This window comes from Perna viridis, chromosome 13 (assembly GCF_037379345.1).
Source record: "Perna viridis isolate PV_CMFRI_1.1 ecotype Kerala chromosome 13, ASM3737934v1, whole genome shotgun sequence".
Lineage (NCBI taxonomy): Eukaryota > Metazoa > Mollusca > Bivalvia > Mytilida > Mytilidae > Perna > Perna viridis.
In genome coordinates, this window is record NC_142457.1 from 29634743 (window position 1) to 29657411 (window position 22669).

At 33.0% G+C, this 22669-nt stretch overlaps 2 protein-coding genes and 2 pseudogenes across 4 annotated transcripts in view; 2 read left to right on the plus strand and 2 right to left on the minus strand.

The window, feature by feature from the left end:
• LOC148600266 (chitin synthase chs-2-like) overlaps positions 1–7044 on the plus strand; it is a 32023-nt gene extending 24979 nt beyond the window's left edge. The window contains exons 11-17 of the mRNA XM_088557671.1: positions 518–725; positions 1082–1282; positions 1614–2011; positions 2807–2971; positions 3501–3715; positions 5181–5284; positions 5877–7044. Of these exons, the coding sequence (XP_088413797.1) occupies positions 518–725; positions 1082–1282; positions 1614–2011; positions 2807–2971; positions 3501–3715; positions 5181–5284; positions 5877–6952 (2367 nt within the window). The 3' untranslated portion in view covers positions 6953–7044. The remainder of the gene's footprint in view (positions 1–517; positions 726–1081; positions 1283–1613; positions 2012–2806; positions 2972–3500; positions 3716–5180; positions 5285–5876) is intronic.
• Positions 7045–10499: 3455 nt separating this feature from the next.
• Positions 10500–22669, plus strand: part of LOC148600267 (uncharacterized) — a 35101-nt gene continuing 22931 nt past the window's right edge. Inside the window, exon 1 of the mRNA XM_088557676.1 lies at positions 10500–11451. Coding sequence (XP_088413802.1) covers positions 11443–11451 — 9 coding nt within the window. The 5' untranslated portion in view covers positions 10500–11442. The remainder of the gene's footprint in view (positions 11452–22669) is intronic.
• LOC148600268 (chitin synthase chs-2-like) lies at positions 15116–19585 on the minus strand (annotated as a pseudogene). The gene is made up of 6 exons (XR_015917803.1): positions 19453–19585; positions 18790–18842; positions 18348–18456; positions 16900–17035; positions 16344–16557; positions 15116–15776 (listed from the first exon to the last, which is right to left on the minus strand). The product of XR_015917803.1 is annotated as a chitin synthase chs-2-like (transcript).
• LOC148600269 (chitin synthase chs-2-like) lies at positions 19697–20732 on the minus strand (annotated as a pseudogene). The gene is made up of 2 exons (XR_015917626.1): positions 20267–20732; positions 19697–19802 (listed from the first exon to the last, which is right to left on the minus strand). The product of XR_015917626.1 is annotated as a chitin synthase chs-2-like (transcript).

The following is a 22669-nucleotide window of genomic DNA, read 5'->3' on the forward strand; positions in this document are numbered from 1 at the left end:
CGAAAAATCGTTATGGTCACGTTATTAGAGCAAACACAGAATTAATTAATATTAATTTCGAATTGCGATAAATACCCCTGATTTTTGAATTTATTACTTAACTTCAATGAAAATTGAAGGAGATTTCAAGACTTGATATAATATTCTTTTTGGGAATAGAGCAATGGTTGTACATCTCACCATTTCTATTGTATGCTATATAAGGTTATGTTAATTTTAAACAGAAAGCAATAAAAAGGATCATTATAAATAATGTATGAACATTTTTGTCTAAAGTACTATACTTTTTGTATAAACAAACACCTGCCATCAAACCAATCATACGGGTGTCCTAAATTGTTGCAATACAGCAATAACACTTTAGCATGTAAATGAATCCCGTGTACGTTAATACATTACAAATTGACCCTATTTAAAATCAGTCAGATGAATGTGTGCCAATCAACATATAGTCCACTCTGGGAATTTATTTTGGATGACCATAACTACAATAGGAATTATGTAATTTATATTTTAGGTTATGTATATGTTTTACATCTTGAAGTGGAAGTTATGGAAACAATATGGCGAATCTGGCATTCAGGAAGCAGCTGAAAACACGTATCTTTTGGCGTTGGATGGAGATGTTGACTTTGAACCAGAGGCCGTTCTCAGCTTAATGAGACGAATGAATAAATCCCGAATCGTTGGAGCTGCATGTGGAAGAATTCATCCAATTGGTTCCGGTAAATTCAGTGATTACACTGTTTAAAATTTACAATACATAAAATTGGTATTTTTTTTTTATTTAAGAAGCGCTGGGTCGATACCGCTGATGGTGGATCTGAAGTCACCAACCCAGTAGTCAGACTTGTCTGACGCCGAATTATTTCATATTCTATCTATATTTTTTATGAAATCTTGCAGTATTCTAAATTTTAAAATACCTAAACCACTGAGGCTTCATTCTTTGCATTGCATATGATAGAACATCACTAGAAAATTGCAAACATTGATTCCATGTTAAAATTAAATGATTGTAACATAACTAGTGCTACTTTAAACAATAAAAACAAAATATGAAATGTTATAAATTATACAGGACCAATGGTTTGGTATCAACAATTTGAATATGCCGTCAGTCATTGGTTACAGAAAGCTACGGAACATGTGATTGGCTGCGTATTGTGTAGTCCTGGATGTTTCAGTTTGTTCCGTGGATCAGCCATACTAAACCATAAAGTGTTACAAACGTACACAACTGTAGCCACGGAAGCTCAACATTTTGTTCAGTACGACCAAGGTGAAATGTTAATTGATGTGTATTAGAAAGTGCATGTTAAAGTTGCATTACTATTTCTAAATTATTTCTAAGTTTCGAAATTGGTATAAAGCACAAAAATGTACTTTGTATACGTAATAAATAGCTCTTTTGAAGACTCTAAAATTCAACAAACCCTTTGTCTTGAGATTTCTATTTGGTGTCCCGCACGTATGGTATTTAAACACACGCAAAACGGTCAGCAAACGGACAATAATCGATGCACGAATGCACAATTGGAAAAGTTAGACGTTTCAAGTAGTGTATTGTGTATTCATTAAAAAATATGTATATCAGTGTCTTTTTAACACAGGTGAAGATAGATGGTTATGCACGTTACTTCTAAAACAGGGATGGAAGGTTGAGTACTGTGCAGAATCAGACGCGTACACTTTTGCTCCGGAAGGATTTTACGAGTTCTTTAATCAGAGACGTAGATGGACTCCTTCAACCATGGCAAATATCCTCGACCTTATCGTTGATTGGAAAAATGTGACAAAAAACAACGAAAATATTTCTTTCCCCTACATTGTATATCAAGTGTTTTTATTCGTATCAACCTTGATCACTCCAGGGACGATTTTTATGTTAATACTTGGTGCTATAATAATAGGATTTGAGGTTATTCCTCCTTGGGTGGCATTGATCCTTAACCTCATCCCCGTTGGAGTGTTTCTCCTGATGACATTATATGCATCTACCCAGCGTCAGGTACACAAAATTGGGTATATAAGTCAAATTAAAACGTATTGTTTAAAAAAGATTAGAAACGCAAAATTGCATCGATTACATCAAATCTGTTTTTTGAAAGAGTAATTAAGGGAACCAATGTTATAGCGGTAATCAAAAGAATGTAATCCAGGGACAAAGACCAGACATGGAAAACAGACATTAACAACAAAGAACATAAAGTAACTAAAATGATACATACAAAGTAACAAAAGTAAATGAGCAACTCGGACTCCACTAAAAGTTGGGAGCATGGACCAAGTGCACCGGTAGGGTAAGCGTCCTCTGCTTTTCTAGAAACACCCGCCGGGCTGCTCATAAAAAGTCAAGTCCAGGGTAGACAAACGAGGAAAGGAATATACAGTAGAAATACAGTAGAAGAATAACATGTTTAAATTGATTTGTTCACTCTAAAAGGCAAATTTGGACAACCAAAGTTAAATAATTATTTCAAACAGTTACATAAATTGGAAAGTTATACAACAAAATAACACAAGTTTCTACCAGATAGTAAGCATGCACCAGGATATCATTTATGATCACATCTTCTCAATCGTTTATTTGTAAGAGAACGAATGTGATAGGAGTTCATGTACCTTATTACAACATGTTATTTTGTGTTAAATCTATAAATATGAATGACATCACAAATCAGTGAACATAAAGTTTAATTTGACTTTTTATAGTTTCACTCACTGTTTGACTAGATAAAACAATATAGATAAGTTAAGAAATATATGTTACTAAAATGTTTTTACAGCTTTATTATATTTTCAGCTTCAATATGCCGCCATTCTGTCGTCGATTTACGTCATAGTTATGGTTGTTGTGTTGATTGGTGTAGTCAAGGATGCCGTGTCGGAAGGTTTATGTTCTATGACATCTATCTTTCTGATATTTGTCGCAAGTGTCTTTGTTATAGCGGCCTTAGTACATCCCAAGGTATGCATAATACAAATGTGTAAAACATGCTAAAAATAAGAAAATATTTCAGTTGTGACCACTCACTAGCCTGCTGGAATGTCTTTGTGTTTTTTCCAATCCATTTAATCCGAGCATTGTGCATAAACGTCATGAATTATTTTGTTTTACCCATTATGTTGTCATTCGTTTGTCCGTTTAATTTATAGAAAAGATTGGTTAAGGTACACTTTGGTGAAATGGGCCCCCGTTTCCCGTGAAATTTGATGTTTAAATCAGATCAGAGCATTGACTGACTGAACAAAAGTATCAAAATAGCTTGGTTTACCAGGGGGTGAATTATGTTCTTTGTTTTTGTCATTTAACAAATTTATGTTTATAAAAAATACTCAAGGGTTGTTTATATACAGACTCTGATAAATACCTAAAACATTATTATACTTGACACGTAAGTTGTTTTATGTATGTAAGTTCACCAAACAGTTTCACGCATACCTAGAAATCATCTATGTTTTAAGGACTTTATCCTTGAAATATCTTTTTTTTTCAGGAAATATTATGCATAATGCCTGGCCTATTGTACTTCCTCGCCATTCCTTCAATGTCTATGTTAATGTTCTTATATTCCATTGGGAATCTGCATAACGTGTCATGGGGAACAAGGGAGACAAAACAAGCATCATCTGAACCAAAATCTGAAGAGAAGAAACATGTTCCTGAGAAAGAAGAAAAAGGATATTTTTGCACGTTTGGAAGCTTTTTTGGGTAGGTTGTCTTTCAAGGTGTTTGGACAAATTATGGTTATGATTAATCAATTACAATTTATAGCGAGCCCCGCAAAGCAGATTGAGCTCTACGGTAATTACATGTACTATCTTAATTTTTCTGAAGGTTCCTTAAGGTTATCCAATGTACTAACGAAAAAAGTCTTGGAAGTAATAAAACAGTCACGGTCCTTACGGAAAAGATTCATCGCTTCCTTAAATCAAACAAATAAAAATATATAGGTCACGATTACGTTTCAGTAAAAATAAATTCATCCTTTCTGATAGTTTCGATTTTTTTCTTCATTTTGTTTTTTTCTTATTAAAAGGAGTGGATATTGTATTTTTACAAAGTTCGGGAAAGACGTGGATGTACGTACTTGTATCTCCACTTTTCCATTCTTGCTGTTGTCAAGAACCTTACCCGCAATGGACAAAAATGTAACCCCATTTGTAATATCCAACTCGAAGCATAGATTTTTCAAAGAAAGGAAAGACAATCATTTCCTTGTTTGGAATGTGCAGCTGTCAGTTGCATCTGAATTTTGTTTACATCACATGGTATGTGAAAAATATTATCAACATCCGTGGAGAACTGTAATATTTCCGGTGTCTGTTCAGTTTGATCTGACCGGTTAAAACTAAAAAGGACGTTGCTAGAGATGCCTTTAAGGATTAAACATTATAAAGTATGGGGAAGTGCTATAAAATGTTTTAAGTGAGGGGAACGGGGAATGTGGTGGGGCTTTTTGAAAAACATTCAAGTTACATATGCATGGAAAAAATCCTCTATTATTCAACACTGCCCATTTTAAAATTAAGACAGATGATTTTTCTTGCTGTTGAAATATAAACAACAAGAATTGCACTTGCAAAACAAAAAAAATCATCCATCCTCCCATTTTTAAAATGTCCTTTATTATTTGTATTAGTCACGCACAGACGGTACATGTATGGTAAAGCTCATGGTGTTCGCTGATTTAGGCAATGCCTACTCGATTAATCGACGTTTTACATATGCACCCGACTGTTCTGAGTATATAGGAATTAAGAGTTTGGTGCTGTATCCATTCAATGAATTGAAACATCTCTTGGTATTAATCTTTTACAGCTTTTTAGGATAATATAAATATTTCCAATTCTCTATTCGCAGTAGACAACCTCATAAACCAATATATTATCACATTATTAACATACATTTCATATTTTTATACCGATTTGTCAGCCTCACAATTTACAATTTCTATCTAATAATCCATAATGGCTCCGCCGCATTCTTCATGCAATTTATATGGGGAAAGTTAACCGTATATATCAAGCATAACATCAAGCGTTAGATAATTGAAACTATTCGCACAATTGCTCCTGCGTGTATTGAAAAAAGCGAAGAACTGCACACCTTATTATTGAATACTATGACACCATGTTCTTCACCTTTAAAGGGTTTGTATGCTTTTCTTTGACAGATGCATATTCTGTCCTACTAATACGTACAGCAAAGAAGACTTTCTCTATAAAAATATGATGAATCAAGTACAATATATGGGGAATAAAGGAGCAGATGACAATGGTAAATGAAATTCAATAAATCAGGCAAATTTGACAAATAAATTGACGGTTATTATTCGAACAACCTGACTGCATAGGAACACATTCATACTATCCGTCTAACTTATGTTATCTCGTCAATTTATTTATTTCGCCAAAAAAATGTATTCAAAACATGCTTGGATGCACATTATAGCTATTCAAAGGATATCGATTTAGAAGTCTTACAAATTCATTTGAAAATGTCCCTTTGTTGACCAGTAACGAGTAAAAATAATGATGTAGTTGTAAAAATATTTATTCTGCAAAAAAAACAACAATTAAGCGGATATATTCGGCGGAGAGTACACTAAACTGTATTAGATGTTACTACATACAATACTCACAGCTTGGCGTGTTCCAATCGGGTACTTGTTTACAATCGTATCCAAAACAGATTTAATAGTCCCAAAACTGAGGTATATCGTCCTGATCAGTGATCAAGAAACTGTTAGCTTCATTGTAATCTTGTCTAATTATTTAGAATTGTATTTTGTAGCCATTACAATTAAGATTATCTATAAATTCAAAACATGACCTTCTTAACCTGTTCGCTATTTGGATTTGTTTCCCAGGTAATCAGCCTATAGAAGACAATAAGGGTAAAATCGATGATCAAGATAAGATAGGCGAAGAAAACGACGAAGAAAAACAGCCTAAATATAAGAAACAAAAGAAGAAACAAAAAATGAAGAAAACGGAACGTGACCCGTATCAGGAATATCATCTTTATGCGGATAAAAACTTGCAGTCTATATCAGATGAAGAGACAAGGTTTTGGAAAAAAATCATTCGAAAATATCTGAAACCGTTAGAAGAGGACGCCGACAAGAAAAAGAAAGTTGAAGAAGATCTTATTGACCTTCGGAATAGGGTTTCTTTGTTTGTATATCTACTAAATGCTATTTTGGTAACAATAATGTTTGGTCTTACTCAAGTAAATGCGTTTGCAGATACTCTATCATTTCAGTTTAAATGCTTTGACGGTAAAGATGTTCAGGTTGTTCCGATAGCAATGCTTTTCTCTGCTGTATTTGGACTCCTACTATTGATCCAGTTTATAGGAATGTTGTATCATAGGTTCTCAACACTTATTCATATATCAGCCAGCACCAATATCTTCGAAACCGCTGAAAGTCGTGAATCAAAACTTAATGATCAGGTTGTCGAGTTATTGATATCACCAGAAGAGCCAAAGCCTGTACCACCTCAATCAAATCTGGTATCCGACAAAAACCGGAAACAGTTGGATAAGAACAGAACGATAATGGCGGACAAACAAAAAAGTTTTGTTCATTTAAATGATGTTGTACAAGCAAACACAGCAAGGATGACAATGCTACAAGGGACACTTTACAAAAAGCACAACGATATTGCTTATAAAATTCTTTCCAAATGGCAAGCACTCGCTAAATTACCTAAAGTTGCACCCGGTGGCAAGCGGGCACATTTTGGTGACGTAGTTGATTTTGCCAAACATCAAAATCAACATGAAAGAAAGAAAAGCCTTGATTTATCCGACGAAGATGTTAAAAGAGCTGGAATTAGATCAACAACACCCGGTACAAGCAATAGCAACACCAGAGTTGAACCTATTCACGAGAATTCATCGTCTGACGACAAATCATCTCCTGAAGATAGCAATGTTTAATTTTGTTTATTTAGGATTTGTGGTCGTTTTGCATATCAATGATTGTTTGCTTTTCTATTATTAAAACAACGACATACAATTACGGAAGTCAATTAAGTCTTCTCCTATTCTTTCTTCCTTTTCTTCATCTTTATCAAGCGGTTTTAGCCGTTTTGCGATTAGCTTTTCCCATAACTTTGCCTCCTTGTGCGGAATAGGCGCATCATTTACATCAACGTAAAATTAATTTGTACGTGATGTGTCTTGCTTCAAGTTAATGTCAGTTTCCGCATTTTTGTCTCCTGCATTTTTTTGTTGTTGTTGTCATTGTCCTCTGCATATGTTTCTTCTTCATGCCAATCATGCGTGTCTGTAATATACAGCACGCCACACTTGATTTCAAATACAAATAAGATTTGGTAACACTGTCTTTTCAAACAAACATGAATCAAAGCAAGCAAGATATGATCAGTTAGTATAATTTACAATCATTTTGTTTCAAGCAACGCAATGCGCTATTAACCTTCAATTAAGAGGTTCATAATATCGATGCAAATTCTTGTAAGATACAAAACTGATTTAAATAACTGAGAAGGCTTGAATTGTTTTAATTTACCGTTTCCGCGCCTGTTTACATACGCATTGAATATATTTTAACAAATATGTACAAGCAATCTGTGAATATAAAATATCGATCATTTACCGCCTTTAGCGTCTTTCTTCTCTTTATTGTTGAACTGGCTCATAAAGTTGCTACGATAATCTTACGCGATAATTTTCGTTATCTTTCATGTTCGTTGGACAAGAAATACAGCTTTCAAAAATAAAAAAAAAATTGTTAAAACAAACCGCCAAGGACGCTTACCCTACCTGTGCATCTGGCCCATGCTCCTTGTTGAATCTGAGTCCATTTGTTGCTTTGTACGTCTTATTGTGTTTTTTATGTTTTGTGTTGTGTGTGTCTGTTTTTTATGCCTGGTCTTTGTCCCTGGACAATATTATTTCAATTTCTGCTAGAACCTTGGTTTCCTTGATCACTCTTAATATAATGCTCACTATGTACATGATTAAATGTATGTTTTGTAAATTCATTAGTGTGAAGACTAATTAGTTAATAAAGAACTGTTTTATATTGTTTATTTTATTCCACAGCAATATTAATACAATTTATCTTTTATATCAAAAGACAATATAATTAAACATTGATAAGGGTGGTCTAAAAGCATTGATATTTTAGTGTTGTATGTCTTAGGCATAAGGCTATAAAAATGGTGAAATACCCAAAAATAAAAATGCTAATTGTACAGAAATATCCGTTTTCCTCATTTTTGTTTTCCGTTTCATGTGTCGTTGAGTCAGAATTTGAATCCGATTGTGGCTTTTTTGTCTCTCTTGTTCCCCTAAAAACTTCATTAAGATTTCCAATGGAATATAGGAATATCAGGATATACATTGAGGGAATGGCGGGGAAGTAAACAATACTGGGCATTACGCACGAAATTTCATGGAAAATGAAAAGTACATGGAAAACTACCTTAATTTAATGTAGTCAATTGGTTACCTTTTGATAATAAGAAAAGCGTGTAAGTTTTGATATGTTTGTTGCTTCGCATGTTTGTATTATTGTTTGTGTATATTACGGACAAAGAAAGAAAAGTAGAAAAGGATGTTAGAAATATTCTTTTTAGCACAAATGTCCAATACATGTAGTGTAGAGCCTAATCAATGTGATAATTCAAATACATTTAAGTTTGGCGATTGCAAATTTTCGCGGATTATGTGAATATATTAAGTGAATATATTTCGCTGTCAATTTCATACTTGGCAGGTACTGATGTTCGTGGTTTTCTGTACACCGTCAAGAATTAGTACAATTACAGTATGTCAAAATCAAAGAAAACATGACCTGTGTGTGAAAACAGGAAGCAAACTAAATGCAGATAATCGAATAAATTAGATTACATTCACTGTAATCTAATTTATTCGATTAGATTTCATTCACTGTATAAAAACTGAAGAAAAGGCAACCTAGATGTCTCGCAAAGAAAACCTAAAGCGTAACAATATGAACTCAAACAACCGCAAAACAAGAAGTGACACCAAGGGATTCATAGACGAATTGCAAAATAGCAACGTATAAAAACAAAATACAAAGAAACTACAGTAGGACTTGTTTTAACGATAAAAACCTTTTTTGTTTTTCTGTGTAAAATGTTAAGCACACATCTGGATTTCATATTTTTTCTTTCAAAGACAATTACAATCGAACACTCGTTTTCTATTTAATGTAAATCAACGTTATAAGATTGAAGTCATCACTACAGAAGTGCTATGGTCTTAAATATAGATACATTGTAAAAACAATTCTAATATTTGTGGGAAGCATTTCGTTCAAATTTCAACTCATTTTATATAACTTATAAAGGTGTATTGAAGCTAGTACCTATACATAAACTGTGAAACTTCATCTTTCATTGTATTTTATTAAGACTGAAGTAAAAAACCTGGTTTTGGGTAGTTGTATACAACGTCATCAAGGCAAATATACTAACAGGAATAAGATTCAAAATTAATGTCAGCCATGGTGATATTCTTCGAATCAAATTATAATGGCGCCAAGAATAAGCATAAACATTGTTCCGGGTGTAATTAAAGATACAAAAAGAATAACTTGATACACTATGTACGGAAAAAGATGTTTTCATTGCGTTTTGTTACTTGTTTCCATTCAACTATGAGGTCAAGAATGTCTGCCATTGTTGATGGTGTCCACCTTTGTCTTTGATTAAAAAAATCGTAAAATTCCTCAAGGGCAAACGTGTACGCATCCGATTCAGCGCAGTAATCAACTCTCAAACCGTTTTTTTAGAAGGAGTGTACACAGTCATCTATCTTCACCTGTAGGGAAATGATAAGATACAGATGTAAAAACGAGTTGTTAACCCCAAAATAGAAAGTGTGTATTATTACTTTAATAATTGGATATCATATTGCATTGCATCTACAAAAAGCTATGGATTCAACTGAAATTTTTAAGTCAGCCTCTAATTATATAATCGTGATCTTCATTCTGGACAATGGAGTATGGTCTTAAATATGCTCTTTGACAGAAAAAAAAAACATGTAAATTATCAAACGTCTTGTCCTATATACAAAATGGCACTATTTGTATAAATACTAATTTACTTGATAAGATTCAACGGCTTGCATCAAGGCATCAATGGTTAAGTGCAGCATTCATGCATGTAATCTTCATTGATTGTCATCACATTCTGATTATCTTGGTTTCTTATTTTCAAGTTTATGGTATGTTTTAAGACTTTTAGGATTTGAATTATTCCAATGCAATTGCTCCGATATTTGTTTTCGTTTAAAGATATTTATTAAACGATATCCATCTTTCACACATAATTTTCCCTGTTAATCGTAATTTCAGCAGCAAAAACTCTAAAATGGCTTTAATTTCGGGTGCGACGGACTTACCAGGGAATACACGAGGGTCATAATCTTACTCATTTTGTTTTACATAAAATATTGTATTTATTTTTTCCATTTCTATCCTTCATATGTGTTGACAGGTGATAACATTATTTTCTTGCTGTTTACAATTGTTGGATTGTCCCAGTTTATGATAGACATGAAGAATATTTGTATCGCCTGTCATGGACCGTCCTAAACTATTATGGGTGACCATATATGAGAAAACTATAACTGGACCTTTTACAAACTAACCTGTCTTGTTACAGTTAATTATAGATCATTACAAGATTCATCGAACCTACAAGAATTGTCTACTGTCGTGGCTTGTTGCAGAGAAACAGTTTTCAAATGGTCACGATATACAGGTATATGCAAGAACGATTAACCCGTACTTTCCCCGATATATTATAAAATGCATGATAAATGCACTATTTCTTTCTTCTTGTGAGACAAAAAGACTACATGTACGGTGCCTGAACCGATCTGTGGAACAACAATTGCAATCGGTCATCGATCACCGATCAGTTTCCAGTCAGTCATCAATCCATCAAACCGATCCATTTAACTGGTTATCGCATCACGTGACCACAGAGAAGTCAATGTATATTACGTTTTTTGTTGTTTTCTTTGTCAATTCTACATATATTTATATAGTGTAATATATTTTAACATCAATTTATACTTTTATTTACATTTCTTTCATTTCAAACAGATCTTATGTCATTTTACATAACAAAACTACGATCAGATCGGTCACCGGTCATCGGTCGATCAGTCAGCGATCAATCAGTCAACGGTCATATATCCGTCAAATCGTTGGGCAGATCGGTTCAAGGACTGTAAACAAAAGCCAATGAATAAATATAAAAAAGGATATACGTCCTTAACAATTTTCAACGTATTATATTTAAATTCCGAATTAAGACTCCCTTGTGAGCATTGCGCTTGTAACTTTTAATTTACATACAATTTCGGGGGACCATCGGAAATTTTCTCAGTGATCGTACAAAACATCATACAGTATTGTTAAAATGCTTTTGGTAAGTTAACATCTTAAAAAATTATATAGAAACTACAAAATAGATCAATTAATATATTTTTTCACAGACCAAAAATTGAAATAATATTTAAGACATAAATGCGATGATTACCTGTATTATTACTATGGTGCATGCCCGTTGGGTACATGAGTATTTATTTCCGCCGAAGAGTAAAGTCGAAAATGGCGTTTTCATTTGCAAGAGGCACGTGACAAATTGTTGTCAGAATGGCGATGTTTAAGCGGCAAGATTTTTTATGGAAACTAACTTCGTGTGACAATTTCTATTACCGTCGGTAAAAAAATAAAATTAACATACAAATCTTTGATTATTTATCTGCATATTTATCCATTCCAATCAACGAAATTAATCAGTAGGGACGATTCTGTCAGCTTTTAAGTCACCTACCCCTTGTCAGAAATTCGCCGGTTGCCGGCAAAAAAATAATATTTCTTCACTTTCCGAGTATGAACAGCTTATAATATTGAACATGCTAAAGTATTCATAACCTAAGACTACTTCACAGAGTTTGCAGTTATATTCTGGTGTGAAATGCAGTTCTGTCAGCTTTTTTTTTATATTACGCATCGAGCAAAGGAAGTAACCCGGTATGAAAGTATTTGGAAATTCCCAACATAGTTAGTTTCAACCAATATATTCAATTAAATATAACTAGGTTATAATAAAAAGAAGAATAGAACTTTTTGTCGAAATATTCCTCTTGCACATCTCTGTACCAGAATGACTTATAAGACAAAGTGGACCAAAAATATATTTTTAATTTCTAATATCAGAAAACCATGCCTTAGTATTAGAATAAACCTATAATTAAAAACAAGTTTATGGAATTAGAAATTCCTTGTTATTACAATGAATTCATTTTCATATTAGAAATTGATTCTTGACTTTAAAACTAAATTTTTGATAATGTAAAAGACATTGAGAATTCATATATTAAAACTTTTAGTTTTGGACAGTAGTAATTCATGTTTACATATATAAAAGAAAAAAGCAATATCTAAAGGGAAATTAATTTTCTTTTTTCCGATTGAAATGTTTTTGTTTTCGTCTTTTAGATGAAAAATGTATTTTCGTATATGATACGATTTTTTTTGTTTACCCATTTTCTAATTTATTTTGATTAATTAAATTTTGTAGTACTGTAGGACCATCTTGGAGACTTGTCCTAAATAAATCGTTGTAAACATTATCCTTAACCCAACACAAATGCAATGCTTGAAAAACTACCATGCTGAAAAAATCGACAAGTTTTGTGCATGCGAAAGCAAGAATATGCACATGCAATCAAATGTAGTAAAAATGGCAGTTACATAGTCATGATAGAGACGACGTTGGCGGGGGGGGGGGTTAACTCGACATTCGAAATTCAAAATATGGTGGTGCATCGCATACTTGAGTTTAAAGCCCCTAGAGACCAAACCTGGGGAACCATTGAAAGGATGGCCAAAGACCGTCACCAATGGAGATCCTCTGTTACTGCCCTACATGGCAACAGGGATATCGGGCAATAAGTAAGTAACATCAAAATGTCCAGTCAAAGTGAAATCACATAAAAATGTGAAAGGCACAGGCCATTTCCTACACTGGGGATGCCCCCCCCCCACCTCGAGATGAAATATTAGACCCGATTTTTTTCCAAAATCATTTGTAAGATTAATTCTTTATCTATATTTGTGACACTTATTAAAGAAGTCACTTTAAATGATTTCAAACTGACAGATTAATTTTGTAAGAACCCAGAGAAACATGTATTTCTTACCTTAAATCTAACTAATCTTCCGAGAGAGCGAAAATACATTCCTGATATGAAATTTACCTACCGTCCTGTACATCTCACTAAATTAAATTAACCAAACTAAATTTAATGCAAAAGAAAAGTTTTTCATGTTTTATTAACACCTTTTTTGAGTTGCATCAAACGTACACAACACTGTATACTTCTATTCGCCATATTCAGTTAAAATCCCGACTTAAAAACATTATACATCGTTGTTTTTCCAAAAAAAGATGGTACACCTACATACAAATATATAGTTCTTGGTAGAGATTCCTCATACTTTGTAAGAAATAATTCCAAATCATCTTCCAAATATACAGAGGAAGATGTTTACAAAATGCTGGAATATTTAATCGACAACATATTTGTCCAGTGTGGTGGACGTGTTTTTCAACAAACGGTCGGCACTCCAATGGGAACAAATTGTGGTCCTTTACTTGCTGACCTATTCCTTCACTCTTATGAGGCTGACTTTATAGCTGATTTGATCAGAAAGAAGGCTAGATGCTTCAATCTCAGTTTCCGCTATATAGATGACGTATTATCTTTAAACAATCCTAATTAATTTCGGGGATTTGATACATCGCATCTACCCAAAAGAACTTGAGATAGAGGATACTACAGACACTGTGAAGTCAGCTTCATATCTTGACATACACTTAGAAATCGATGGTAAAGGAAAACTATTGACCAAACTTTACGACAAACGTGATGACTTTTCATTCAGAATTGTCAACTTTCCTTTCATTTGTGGCAACATCCCTTCGGCTCCTGCGTATTGAGTGTTCATATCACAACTCATAGTTATGCTAAAGCCTGCCGAAACTACTTTTTGTACCGCGCTAGAACTTTAACAAGTAGGCATCTGGAACAGGGTTATGTTGCTACAAGATTGAAGTCATCACTACAGAAGTTTTATGGTCAATATCATGAACTCGTGGATCGTTATGATGTATCCATCAGCACCATGAAAACTGATTTATTCAACGGGTCATAGTTTTCCTTTCCTCGTTTGCCTACCCCGGACTTGACTTTTTATGAGCAACTCGGCGGTTGTTTCTAGAAAAGCAGAGGACGCTTACCCTACCGGTGCACCTGGTCCATGCTCCCAGTTTTTAGTCCGAGTTGCTCATTTACTTTTGTTACTTGTATGTATGATTTTAGTTACTTACTGTTCTTTGTTGTGTATGTCTGTTTTCCATGTCTGGTTTTTGTCCCTGGATTGCATTCTTTTGATTACCGCTATAACCTTGGTTCTCTAAATTACTCATTCAAAACCGATCGCTAACTAATCGTTGATTTAATCTCATTTATTTGTGTTACTTTGTTTATATGTTTTCAGTTACTTTATGTTCTTTGTGAGTTTGTCTGTTTTCCATTCTGGACTGTTTACTTGTAAAAGTAATTTTATCTCCAAGGAAATGCCCCTTAAACTTTCAAAATATTTTCCCCATTGCTGTTTGGTTGTTTACTGGTGCCACATTACTATAATTGAACAACTTCTTGTGATTTGACTGTAATATTCCAACAGTAAAATTGTCACAATCTCCCGAAAATCCACACTCACTTTAAGCAGTTTACTTCATCGTTATTGCTTAATCAAAGACTTGGTTATATAGGAATCAACCCTGGATTATTCAAGAATATTGGATTTTAGTGCCGTTTGATCAGAAATGGCAGGATCATTTTTTGTGGCATACATGTTTGTCTTCCATAGAATGGCGAAATGGTTCAAATGTAAATAAAAGAACAAATGCAATGAGATTTTCCCTGAAAGTTGTGTGTTTGTTCGTTCATTAATATTAGTTAGAGGATAAATAAAATAATAAATAAGCTGCAACTTTGTTCATATTTTCTATTTTTTTTAATTCCCAATATAAAGTACACCTTCTTGAAAAGTTGTAAAAGTCCCACTGACTTTCATATGGTTATTTGTTTTATACATCACAAAGCTAAACATTTATTAAATGATCTACAAATTCGATGATTTTTTCATTAGCTTCTTTTTTCAAACAAATTCACAAATTTTGATTTTACAAAATCTCGATAGTTGTAAATGATACTTTTCGTTAAGATAAAATTGTTAATATTTGATTTTGACCAGTCCTCATCTGTGACAAATCATAACAGTACGTAACTTGTCTTAAATATCTTGTCATTCTCTTTTATACCTGTTCCTAATAGGGCGAGTTATACTGTTCTCATCTATTGTTACCCATAACACTTCAGGACAGTAAATAACAGGAAGTTAAAATATTATCCATGTCGTTCATGAACTGTGAAATTCACACCTAGTTTTAGACAGCAACTTAATTATTGTAAACATCTGTAAACACCTGTGACAATCTTCGACAGTCCAAGACAATCCACTGGAAATTGTCATCCCCTATTCAGAACTGTTGCGTTTCAGGACATGCCAGGACAGTCTTAATTTATGACAGTATTGTATCGTTTTCCCATAGTAATGTTTTAGAAACTTGCAGTCCACACATGTCAAAAATCACTGTTCCTTGGACAGACTGTATTACTTTTTTGGTTCAAAATAAAGAATGTCCGTTTCTTGATCTGAGTATATATATTGATAATGATAACCTAAGTATGAAATTACGATTAAAACAAACTAATTTTCATTCCTTATTGTCCACTATCCAGTTTCATATGGTGACATTCCCTTGTCACCTTTATATGTTTTTTACATGCCACAATAGGTTTCATTTGCTCGTATTTGTAACAATGTTTCGGATTTTAACAAATGGAACTTATTTTGTTACCGTGAAAATTACTACATCAAAGTTTTCGATGAGGGTTCCCTCGTCGTTCCTTCAAGACCAATTAATAGACTTTGGCTAACATTGTTATCCCGTAGAGGTTGTTGTCTTTTTGACAGATTCATACCTACTCTTGTAATATTTGTTGAATATTTGTATTTCATCAAATAAATATTTTTCCATTTAAGTGCATGGTAAAAGGCCATACCGCTGCATATAATTTAGGAATTTTGTGTCAAAAACGCGTAGGTTATATAGAATTAACTTGTGTACATATCGAGTCCTTTTTATATATTTATATATTAACTATCATCATCATTATTTACCAAAACCAATAGGGTGAATTCTACCAGAAGCTGCCCCTACAATACGGAATTTATTCATCCGTCTCATTAAACTAAGCATAGCCTCTGGCGTAAAGTCTACATCTCCATCTAGTGCCAGAAGGTACATGTGTTCTGGTGCTTTTTGCATCGCTTTCTTGTTTTTCATATACTTATTTGAAAGTTTCCACTTAAGTATGTAATTCATATACATAAACTGAAAAACATGTTGTACATGTATTTAAGTAAAGTAAAAGAACATCCTTTATGTGGCTCGAATAAAAATAAACAAACTGTCGCCAACAGAGATTGCGATAAGTTATTCTGATTAAGTAATTAAAGTTATTATCGACAATCATTATTTATCTGGTTATTTTATTTAAATTTTTCTTGCGTTTTTGTGTATTATTTGTATCGTTGCGATTTAAAATTTTCCCGTGTGAGATTCAATGTTCAAATGAAGACCGTATTTTTTAATCGTTTAAAATGATGTTCCATAAAATTGGACATCTTTCAGCCCTACAATTAACAACACATCATCTTCGTTAAACACGTGTACCTGATTCCATCGTTTCTTATGCCTGATTTTTGTTTTATCTTTTAGAATTCTTTCCGAAAAGTTTCCATTTCAATTGAGCACCGTAAGGAGTTCTATATTTCTCTCCGTCTGAAAGTTTGATTTGTTGTGAACAAAGCTGAAATTAAAGTATAGTTACAGTAAACAACAAAAAACTATTGATTGATATAAAAATGCAATAATATTTTTCATGACGTCATCGGCCATAAGTATAACAAAATTACGAAACAGGCAAAAGGAAAAAGTGATAAGGACGCCTTTGGTCTCATAATTTTGGCATTTTTGAAAATTTGATTATAGCTGATTTCTAGGTAGCAGTAGTATATTAAAATGCTCGCAAGCACTGAATATAAGATGTAATTAACGAGATTTATGGCGCTATTCCAGAAATAACAGTATGCATTTATGTAACATTTACCAACACCTTTAACGTTTAACATTTTTGAATCTTTAAAGATGTTGACTCAAGACTTTTATTTTGATTTCAGAAACATTATCAACGAACCATTTTGAATATAGTTGTATAATTTATTTGAAGGGCAACAGTGCAATGTGTATATCAACGATTAGTCAGCGATCGGTTTTGAATGAGTAATCAAGGGAACCAAGGTTATAGTGGTAATCAAAAGAATATAATCCATAATCTTGTGGCAACATAACCCTGTTCCAGAAGCCTATTTGTTAGAGTTCTAGCGCGATACAAAAAGTCTGCGTAGTTTCGGCAAGCTCTGGCATAACGTATGAGTTGTGATATGAACACTCCATACGCAGGAGCTGAAGGGATGTTGCCACAGATGAAAGGAGAGTTGACAATTCTGAATGAAAAGTCATCACGTTTGTCGTAAAGTTTGGTCAATAGTTTTCCTTTACCATCGATTTCTAAGTGTAGGTCAAGATATGGGCTGACTTTACAGTGTCTCTAGTATCCTTTATCTCAAGTTCTTTTGGGTAGATGCGATGTATCAAATCCCTGAAATTAGGATTGTTTAAAGATAATACGTCATCTATATAGCGGAAACTGAGATTGAAGGATCTAGCCGAACGATATTCTTTCTTCTGATCAAATCAGCTATAAAGTCAGCTTCATAAGAGTGAAGAAATAGGTCAGCAAGTAAAGGAGCACAATTTGTTCCCATTGAAATACCAACCGTTTGTTGAAAAACACGTCCACCACACTGGACAAATATGTTGTCGATTAAATATTCCAGCATTTTGTAAACATCTTCCTCTGTATATTTGGAAGATGATTTGGAATTATTTCTTACAAAGTATGAGGAATCTCTACCAAGAACTATATATTTGTATATATTTGTAAAACTCTCACATAGGTTTTCTCGTTTTTATAATGAAAATAAAATATTTTTGTTATCAATTGAAATTGAAGAAGCACATGTTTCTCACTACTTTTTTCAAATCATATATATATTTACCTTCCAGTCTTTTCAAGTACACTGATAAACGTTTTGACATACTTATTAAACTCCGAATGTTCCTTTCCGTTTTTGGATGGTTCAATAGCATCACCAAAGAATACATGATCTGAAACATTGACACTAGTTCGTTCTAAATACAGGAAACCAATATTAACAGGTATAGTACTGTATAAGCTATATATTTCACTATAGACATCTGTCGCTTAATAATTCACGCAATAATTGTCAATTAAGTCATGGTTAAGACTTGACGGAAGTAGTTATGAAGTTATGAAGTTATGAAGCCATTTATCCTTATCCAAATAGACTTGCGCTTTTAAAACACCTCTTTGAAGGAATTTATCCATATTTATTATCATTAAATGCAATTACTTTTCTAGATTAAGATCGAATTATTAGTTTAAATATTCAAAAACACGTTAGATACAAGTTTCATTACCTTCAAAATCGAAAGCTTCGGGGTCATTCAAACGATCGTAGATATACTGAGTTCTAAAACAAAATAACATCGTGCAAGTTATCGATGCAAAAAGTAAAATATTCATCTTACCAGTCTTTAACATTTTTCTCATAAAACTTTATTTTTTCTCCGGACGGACAGACGATAAAAGTGATTAGATGCATCAATCGAAAATATATTTGAATACCCGGTAAGCAACAACTATGCGCCATCTTTTTTCAAAAACAAATAAATATCTACAGAAATCGAGTAATCATTTTGCTTTAGGGTTCACATAACCTAAACAAAGACTGTAAGAGTTGGGTCATTTCAGTTTCAGTTTCATGCCACATCGTTGCACAGCAAGCATAAACAGTCTTTCTTTTCTCCGTTTCATCTGAATTTGCGAAGTGATCCCTCTTATCGGATCCTTAAAAATGTTCATGTTTTATCATTTCGTTGAAAACATTTTTTTGGTAAATAACAATAGTAACTAAATCGAAACGAGAAACATATTTATCATGAAAGCAAACAATGTTATGCCGTTCATGTAGTCTTCTCCATATATATTTACCGTATCCACTATCGGTATAATTACAATTAATGATAAATGATGTATGTAAAAAACTTGCTAGAACAATATTCTTAAGTTATCAGATATACCTGTACATGGTAACATTATTATGGGAAATTCTATGTTTGAAGACACATTTCTTTTTTTACGTATACAACAAGGGTTAATACATCGTGGCCTCAAAACATATCCAAATTGAAAAATATGTCGGTATATACATTATCATGCATGGCTGACTTTGATTTAATACGGTAGAAAAGTTGTTCAATCCTATTCGTTGTAACTAAACATGCAAAGGTACTGATGTGTGTAGCTTTCTGCTTATTATTTCAATTATACCTTTTCTTTGATAATTTCATATGCTATATCACCTCATCTACGATTCTGGAGAAGCGACAAGTCTAAAAACACTCCACAATAGATTGGATGCACAAAGATCCTTTACAAAGATACTAATAACAAATAATATTGAACAAAAACAATAAACAATTGTGAATCTAATTATTCCAAAATCGAGTATGGTGATTAGATAATATAGAATTTAATCAAGCACTTTTATAAACACAATTAAATAAAATCACCAAATCCATCGAATGATATATACATGTATTTATAACAAAATCTCAAAAAACACTTTTATAAACACAATTAAATAAAATCACCAAATCCATCGAATGATATATACATGTATTTATAACAAAATCTCAAAAAACTACAAAACTGTCAGTATATATATTCCAACATTATGAAGGAGTGTATTTTACTTCCTTTACTCTTGATTATTGTATTAGCAATTATTTTCCTTCATAAATGCATTGACAGCAGAATATTCCGGTGTAGTATTACATCATTTACCTCATGCATTAGTAGGGTTGAATATTATTATTACTATTCATTTCTTACCTAGCTGTTTCAGCGTGCTTAAAGCCGTTGACTTTCCAGACAACCATTGAAACGTATAGAACTATGAAGGCAATGAACAATCCTATATTTTTCGTAATCATACCAGTTCGGTCCTCAATGCACCAATACGAAACAAAAATCACTGTGTGATATTTTAAAATTGATGGGTTATGCAGCAGTCCGAAAAGTGTTCCTGTTGTTAAAATTGGAAGTAACACAATTGGAATGCTAAAACCAAATCGTTGACAGTTTATTACGCAAGCACATTTAGAAGCTTTGTATAGCTGCATAACATATCAACCACCGCTAAAATAAAAGGGGCTTGTTGGTTACAGAGGTCATTATGTCCAAACCTCTGTTCTCCAAAAAAACTACTTATCGTAGATCTGCTATAAGAAAAAAGGGATTTAAATCCTGCATTTGAATCTGGTGACCGACTGGTGAATATCGTAATAACAGCTTTTGTTCAACTAAAACCAGTTTATCTAATAGTATTATTAATCTTTCTTCATCAGCTAAAGGATCTTAATTTAAATATGAAATACATCACATCTGTATATTTAAATGTTTACTTTGTATCGGCACAAAATAACGATACGTCAGCAGTGGAATGATTAAATACATCCTAAAATATGGCCTAAACGTGAACACAGGGAACAGAGACGATCTAAATGCAAAATGTAGCAGACTATATAAAACAGATAACACATATTTAAACTGAGGACAAGGGAAACAGTACTTAACACACACAAAAAACCGACAGCATAACCATGTCCTATCCTCGTGCAGATCCCGCGTGAGTACAACCCGGAAATGTTCTAGCAAAATGCGACACGTGTCAATCACTATTGATGTCAGGGCAAAATCATTGATGCTTACCTAAGTATCATGGTGTAAACGTATTAGATTACTTCGAATTAAAGGACAAATATAAAAATGTTACAAAATTGGATTAAAAGTGAATAAGCATTTGTCGGTGTATTACGCTCACAATTAAAATCAAAACTTAAGTAATTGTAGTTAGTCCATATACAAACATGCATGTCCAACCTGACCGGAAATGTTGAACTTTTTGAATTTAAAGGAATGTAAACCTTTTCTAGAGAACTAAAGAAAACTGTACGTAATTTTACTTTCTGGTAAAAGAATTTGCCATATCAGTGGATTATTTGATTTGAAAACTCGAAACCCCGTTGAAAAGAACATAAACACGTTTGGAACATTTACGACAAGAAAAGTCGCCCAAATCCATTTTTCGTCTACTGGCGTTATTTCCGTTGAAATAGTGCATGTGGTCCATCCTGCTGTACTGTTTGACAGTGTTATGTCGCTTGATAAACAAATCAAACAATTGGGCTCTAAAAACCCACCAAGTTGGTTTAAGGTATTTGTGGATATTACGGGCGGCTGAATGTGCCATAGAAGTATATGAAGAGAAATTCTTGATACCAATCCACTGCCTAGAACGATTACACAAAGAATAAAAGCAAACACTGCTTTAAGGATCTTTTCAGGTGGAGGCAAACTTGATTCCATAAGAATATGGTACTCTTTGGCAGGCTTTTTCGAGTCCTTTTCAGTGTTACTTAAAGTAAAAAGATAATTCCACATTGAAATATTGATTTACGTATTAGCTACTTATGACCAGATTCGGGGACCTATATATCTTTTTTAGATTATAAAAACACCATGTTTACAGTTGATTGTATTATCTTTTAAATGACATAGTATGTGATAATATAGCACAGGTTATATGATATATAATATATGATAATATGATATTACAATACCCTTTTTGGAATTAAATTCCTATAAATTCAAGTAAAAACATCGGATGTTTCTTACCTTGTGCCGTCTTTCGTTTCGGTAAGTTTTTGAGGGTTTGCTATTCTTGATGGTCCAGGTTGTGCCATGATAAGTCTTTCAGACATGTAAACAAAAGCAATGTTCATAGTTCTTTTTTATACATGATTGTAAATTAATTTCAGATATTAAAAAGAAACATTATTACATATTTTAGTTTCTAATTGTGACATACATTTTTACCTAGTTCAATTTATAACAGACAAATCTAAAAGACATTAACGCGACCGGAAAGATATTAAACAATTACAGCAAATGTAGTAAATAATCTGTCACAAACAAAACATTTCATATGATTCACCATTTGATATTTTTACGAACAACGTACATCTTGAGAAAGTCACATAATGCTTGACGTTGTTGCTTTATAGATTCGTATTTAGTTGATCTTTAATAGTTGAAACCTATTTGAAATAATAAAATAAGATCAAAACTTTGGCAAAATAAATATTATCATTGTCTTAATATAAGAATACAATGTGTCGAATGCGTAGTTTTGGTACATGTAGGTGAATCACTGAGATGATGAACCCGATAAGA